The sequence below is a fragment of the Xenopus tropicalis genome, chromosome 8 (assembly GCF_000004195.4).
Source record: "Xenopus tropicalis strain Nigerian chromosome 8, UCB_Xtro_10.0, whole genome shotgun sequence".
Taxonomy (NCBI): domain Eukaryota; kingdom Metazoa; phylum Chordata; class Amphibia; order Anura; family Pipidae; genus Xenopus; species Xenopus tropicalis.
This window is the reverse complement of record NC_030684.2, coordinates 45,856,380-45,862,379: the sequence shown is the minus strand read 5'-3', so window position 1 is coordinate 45,862,379 and position 6,000 is coordinate 45,856,380. Positions and strand designations below refer to the sequence as shown.

At 38.5% G+C, this 6,000-nt stretch overlaps 2 protein-coding genes across 2 annotated transcripts; one reads left to right on the top strand and one right to left on the bottom strand.

The window, feature by feature from the left end:
- Window positions 1-135: 135 nt before the first annotated feature.
- Window positions 136-3,398, top strand: phyhdla.3 (probable alpha-ketoglutarate-dependent hypophosphite dioxygenase-like gene a3 [provisional]). The gene is made up of 6 exons (XM_002931801.4): window positions 136-370; window positions 980-1,196; window positions 1,311-1,402; window positions 1,526-1,665; window positions 1,923-2,027; window positions 3,057-3,398. The coding sequence occupies exons 1-6, from the start codon at window positions 241-243 to the stop codon at window positions 3,162-3,164; spliced, it is 792 nt and encodes a 263-aa protein (XP_002931847.2). The 5' UTR covers window positions 136-240; the 3' UTR covers window positions 3,165-3,398.
- An 830-nt stretch (window positions 3,399-4,228) lies between these two features.
- LOC116406583 (probable serine/threonine-protein kinase DDB_G0277449) lies at window positions 4,229-5,665 on the bottom strand. Its single transcript, XM_031890855.1, has 3 exons — window positions 5,593-5,665; window positions 5,067-5,195; window positions 4,229-4,832 (listed from the first exon to the last, which is right to left on the bottom strand). Exons 1-3 carry the CDS (start codon window positions 5,611-5,613, stop codon window positions 4,704-4,706), a joined length of 279 nt encoding a protein of 92 aa, XP_031746715.1. The 5' UTR covers window positions 5,614-5,665; the 3' UTR covers window positions 4,229-4,703.
- Between the last annotated feature and the right edge of the window lie 335 nt (window positions 5,666-6,000).

Below are 6,000 nucleotides of genomic sequence, written 5' to 3'. Positions count from 1 at the left end.
AACTAAGTTCATTACATCACACTTTAAATTGGTTCTCTCTCCGCCCTTGCACAATCATTCGGGATTTCCCGCATCTTTTTGCTGTTTAAAAGGAAATGAACCTGTTTCTACTATTGTTTCCCCAGGGCAGGGCTGCAGTCTGTGACTGTATATATAAGCCAGAGTAAGACCAAACCAGGTAGACTACATCCCAGCTACATCTCAGCATTACTGTACAGCAGAAAATCCTGTCCCTGAGCCATGAAGGCAGAAGCCACTCAGCTGAAGGCTCTTTATGAAGCTAACGGCTTCCTGACAGCTATTGATGTGCTGGGGAAGGACGAGCTCAATCAGGCCTGCAAGGAACATGCAAAACTGGAGAACAAATTTGGTAAGTCTGCAGTTATATCTTTCTATATTAAAAGCTGACTTAATTTTTCAGGGAAATTGTTTGGAAAATGTCAGCATTGTAAAATGAATAACAAAGTTGCACATAAAAGCTAAAGTGCAATTTAATTATCTGCCATGGCAGGGTATAATTTGAATTATCTTGAAAGTAATTTGAAATGTAATATTTTGGTACTGTATTTCCTATGATGCGCAAGTTCTTATGAGTCATGTGATGATGCAAGTTATTACTTCATGACATCACTGTGCACCATTTTAAGCATATATTTTACAATTTATTAATGGCTCATGTGATATATATATATCTTGTAGATTGTAAGCTCTTTTGGGCAGGGCCCTCTTCACCTCTTGTATCGGTTATTGATTGCTTTATATGTTACTCTGTATGTCCAATGCATGAAACCCACTTATTGTACAGCGCTGCGGAATATGTTGGCGCTTTATAAATAAATGTTAATAATAATGATAAATATACATGTATTAAAAGAGATAGAAGCAAGGAAAGAGTGATACAATTACAGTATCTCATCAGTTGTTTAAATATAACAGGCACAGACACCTTGATTTATAGGATTCTCTATTAATTTTGCAGGCAAGGAATACACACAGTACAACCTGCACAACATTCACATGCAATATGAGTGGGTGATGAATCTGGCTGCTCATCCCAAACTACTGGATGCAATCACTGCTGTGTTAGGGCCCAACGTTATTCTCCTCGACTCCAGGTTTATCTGTAAATACCCTTCCTCTGACGTCCCCCACAAAGATAACACTGCCCCGTACGTTGCTTGGCATCAGGACATCAAGTGAGTACCTAGATATCTTATTGCTTCAGTAAATGAACCAAGTAACCTGCACACTGTATATACACAGGATTGACTACTTAACAGATCAATTATGTGTTCCTTATGTACTTACAGGTATTGGGGATTTGAAGGGGGCCCCGTGGCTTCTGTGTGGCTGGCATTTGATGATGTGGATGCAGAAAATGGAGTCCTACAAGTTATTCCAGGTATTATAGTTTGTACTTACTGATAATTAACAATGACATAATTGTTAATAACGCAACAGTATGTATTTTGTGCAACAATCTAGTGCAACAATAATTTATTAACAGATAAGTTCTATTTTACAGGAAGCCACAAACAAGGCATTTTGGAACACAGAGTGGCAGAAATCCCAGGAAACTTACTGACTTCAAACCAGGAGATACCCCGGCACTTGGTGCAGGTGGAAGATTTGGTTGAGTGTCCCCTCAAAGCTGGGCAGATGTCTGTAAGTTACGAGCTTATATAAATCATTTTGTATGGCATAGATGCTATGTCTTGATAAAACTTTAGGTATTGGAGAGTATACCTACATCTCCAAATAGTTCATTTTACAATTATTATATAAGAATAAATGTAATATCTTTTATGGTAATTGACTATTTAGGTTAAATAAATAGAGGGTGTACATTTTGCCACTGTAGGAATATAACATGATATCCCAGCACATTGCACAGATATTGAACCTAAGTTTAATGATTTCAGGTCCATGACGGGCTGACAGTTCATGCCAGTGAACCCAACATGTCCAACAGAAGAAGATGTGGATTTGTCATCCGCTATGTGCCAACAACTGCATATCCTGTCAAGGTGAGAAACTAAGGGGTTTATTTAATAAAAGGCACTAAGATGACACAAGAGCAGCAACCAATAGCAACCAATCAGCAGGCAGCATTAACTGGTCACTTGTTTAAAAATAAATATTTTATTACCTTGCACAAATCACAAGGAATGCGGCTACTTTCTTGCTGACATTCTAATAGGAACATATTCAATGATTTAGCAGATGGTTAAAAGTTTCAGGAGCAACCACTAACCATATCAACAACAGTATGACCAAAGATGGATCATTCTTTGATCTTTCTTAAAGGGACACTCCTTGTCAGATTAAATTGGATCATAACCCAAATAGAAAAGGGATGTAAAGTTACTCAAAGATCTCTGATCACTTTTGCATTTGGCATTCATTTTCTATTTTTAGTTGTTTCTGAGACAGCAGTTGAAGGCTGCTAATATTTTGCTTTTGACTCTCTATGATAGTTGCTGTGTTAGTAACCTAGGGTTAATGATTATACTATTCAGTGAGCCAAAATACATTTCTGCTTTGTATATGGGTTTAGATCCCCCTCAGTAATGGGATGCATGGCTTTAGAAACCAGGCCCAGTCAGATCTAAAGATCTGTTTGATCTAAAGGCTTGGAAAGTTTAAACACACATAGCACAAGGCAACCTAAGGAAGCCTTGTTTAGGCCTTTAGAATTCTTGTCTCTAACTGTATTAGTCTAAAAGATGCATTTCATGTGATCTACAAAAAAACAAGAAAATAGGCTCATAAGTGTATAGGCATACAGATCCTCTTTTTTAATATTTGATGTGTAGGTGCCTCAAGAACGATTGTGCTAAAGATTCAGCCATTTCTAGTTATTCACCTGAATGTAACCTTGTGGGTTACCCCTATAAAAGATGGAAGAAGCATGATGAACATTTACTATCTACCGTTAACTATCTACTGTTAAATCTAACATCGCAGTACTGTATATCTGCTTCTGGGGCAGATTGGAATATTCAACTTAAATACCAACAGCAGCTAAACCAATCACATTTTATTTCATTTCACAGGATCCGGAACGTCCCAGAACATTTCCTGCAACTGTCCTTGTGGCTGGAACTGACGAGTTCAATTATTTTGAAGATCACGCGCCAAACTTTTTTAACAAGACCTACTGATGAAAATCAAGATTAAATTTGAGCTTTCTTTTCTTTTTACAATTAAAGGGAAATAAAATTCCAATAAATATTTATATATATATATATGTTTAGTTGATTATTTTCATCACATTTAAAGCTTTATTTGAAAAGCTGGAAACCTAGTCTGAAAGTGTTGCTTAGCTTTGTTAAATTATTATTGTTTTGCTTGCATAGACTTAACTGTTCCCAATAAAACATACATGCTGGCATGAACATTGGCTCCCTGGTGTCTATCATAAGGAGAACACATATTATGGGTGTACTTAATGGCTTGGAATGTCATGGCAAGTGTCTGTTTTTGTTCAGTATGAGCAAAGACCGACTCAGTGCCTGTTAATTCAAACACAGGAACAATCCCTGGCTATGGCTATGTGTGACTGTAGCTATTAAAATCCTATTACTCTTGCTTTCTATGTGTGAAAATGTACCTGTATTAAAGGGGAACTAAACCCCCCCTGGCACCAAAGCCCTCTTAACTGCCCTGCATCAACCCTCCCTCTCCTCTCCCTTCTTGCATAGCCTATAACTTTGTGAAGTGGCCTTATAGAAAACCCCAAGATAAAAAAGCAGCGCAGCGCAGCAGTGTATCTAAGCGCCATCTTCTGTTTATAAGTAAAGGGCATGCACTCGAGTCTGTGGTTACAATCTCATTACTGTTCTTTTGTGGAGAATACAAAGATGCAGATATATAGTTATTGATGGAAAATACAAAAGTTATAGTAGACCAGGGGTGTCAAACTCAATCACATAAGGGGGCCGAAATCTAAAACACAGGCTAAGTCGCAGGCCAAATTTTTTATTAATATACTTAGTAACATACTAAAGGGTATATTTATCACAATGTGTAAAAAATGGAGTAAGACATTACCGGTGATGTTGCTCATAGCAGCCAATAGATGCTTTGCTACTGTTGAAATCTGATTACTGATTGGATGCCTTGGGCAACATTACTGGTAATGCTTCACTCCACTTTTTACACAGCATGATAAATATACCCCTTAGTCTTAGTTACTATGTGAGGAAAATGGAAATTAATCAGGCTGGATGGTCAGACACACTCACCAAGGGCCACATAAAACAGCCAGGTGGGGCGAAAAAAGGCAATTAATCTAAAGGTGACACTCAGTCCAATTAAAACTGATCTGATTTGACCTCTGATCAGACAGAGGTAAGTGCAACATGTTACTCTTGACTTGGTCTTTTGTTTTGCCAGAATGTAACCGTGCAGAGTAAGTATGCACAGATGAAGAATAAAATGTACTTCTACCCTTAGACTAACCAATATTATATTTTATATTTCTATCTTAAACTCCTATTTACCTATTTTATGTGCTACTTTCTACCTCCTTTTTACCCTCCTTACTTGGAAGTCAGTACAAGAGACTCTGCAGCAGATGTTCTATGTAGGCAGATGCAGCAGAAGGCGATGGTAGCTTCCACACAGCAGTGTAAAGGTTCTTCAGAAATGGTGCCGATGTCTATAGCTGACTGCCATGGATGTCCTATTGCAGCCAACACTTACTCCTGCCCACTGGGATCCAGGAAAGAGAACCCTTCAAGGACGGTGTTATTACTGTCGTCTTCACTGGGAACTGACACAAATGATGAGGATTCTCCAGTGGAGTCACTGAAGTCCTCAAATGAACACTACAAAAAAAAATGATCTTTAGACTTGTTTCTACTTAACAATAATATGCCTCTAATTTTGTAGGAATTTTTTAAATCTATTCTCTGGGGCAAAAAACTAAAAGTGACCTGTAATGAGTGGATGTGCCCGAGCAGTGGTTCACGTGCTGCTTGGGTAAAGATTAATTCTGGCATAGGTCGGACTCTAACAGTAAAGCAGCAGTTTCCCATTGATTGGTTCAGCCATATACTCACCACCATGGGCATGAAAGGTGATGTTACTGTGCGTTCTTCCAGTTTCACCCAATCGATAGATCCATAGAAAGGGTGCTCCTTGATCTTCCCAGTGGTGCCAAGGCGTTGATGTTGGTCTTTCTTCAGTAGCTAAAAGATAAATCATAACAGAAATATACTCCCAGAAGCATTAAATGTCATTTTGACATTCCAGTATATAGTAACCATGAAAAGTGGCACAGACAGAAAAGTCATCTCATCGTGGGAGCCTGCCATGCACATAATAACAATTTTCAACAGGAGGTGTGGGAGTAGGCACCATGGGCTTCCCAAACAGAATTATGGCTACTGGATTTGCAGCTAAAGTGCACAGATTTTAGCTCCTTGATTTGCTCCAGTCCTACATTAATTCTTCATTTAGGCTAAGGTTAAGGAATTGAGGAATACGTATATCTGAGAATGAGCTATGATAAAATGTGTTCTGAAAAGAGAATTTAAGCTACATTGCTTTTTCAAATTATTCCACAGTATCATTACTTATACTCACCGCTTGCAGGAGATCCACCATTTCTGTACTGCAACATCTGAAATATATGGGCTCCTCATAGACTACCGATTGCCCGCTGAAAAATGGAAGAATGTTGGTGGCCATTTCGTAGATGGGGGGGCTGCCCATACACATACACCATTAACTAGTTTCACTGTTGAGACTGCAGGAGAACCCAAACCACTGGCTGCAGTAGGACAAAGGTCTGTATAGGTCTAATTTGGGATGAGATGGTTTTGAGGATGTAAATTAACTTTGTAGGATGATGCTGTATGGACAGTTAGGATACAGGATTCAGCAAACTGCTTCCACTCGGCCAAGTGGCATTCAGGAAACATAACACATTTGTGTACAGAAAACTATAATTGCAGAGTTTTTGGGTGTTATGTAAGGAAATGGATTAATTTG

What these genes read in the sequence shown, in the direction of transcription:
- LOC116406583 (XM_031890855.1), bottom strand. Translation starts at nt 5,613, where the DNA reads ATGGTGGATCTCCTGCAAGCG. An exon ending in TGGTGGATCTCCTGCAAGCG is followed by an intron (nt 5,196 to 5,592) that starts GTGAGTATAAGT and finishes TTTATCTTTTAG; the next exon opens with CTACTGAAGAAAGACCAACA. An exon ending in CACCTTTCATGCCCATGGTG is followed by an intron (nt 4,833 to 5,066) that starts GTGAGTATATGG and finishes TTTTTTTTGTAG; the next exon opens with TGTTCATTTGAGGACTTCAG.
- phyhdla.3 (XM_002931801.4), top strand. Translation starts at nt 241, where the DNA reads ATGAAGGCAGAAGCCACTCAGCTGAAGGCTCTTTATGAAGCTAACGGC. An exon ending in GCTTGGCATCAGGACATCAA is followed by an intron (nt 1,197 to 1,310) that starts GTGAGTACCTAG and finishes ATGTACTTACAG; the next exon opens with GTATTGGGGATTTGAAGGGG. An exon ending in AGTCCTACAAGTTATTCCAG is followed by an intron (nt 1,403 to 1,525) that starts GTATTATAGTTT and finishes TCTATTTTACAG; the next exon opens with GAAGCCACAAACAAGGCATT.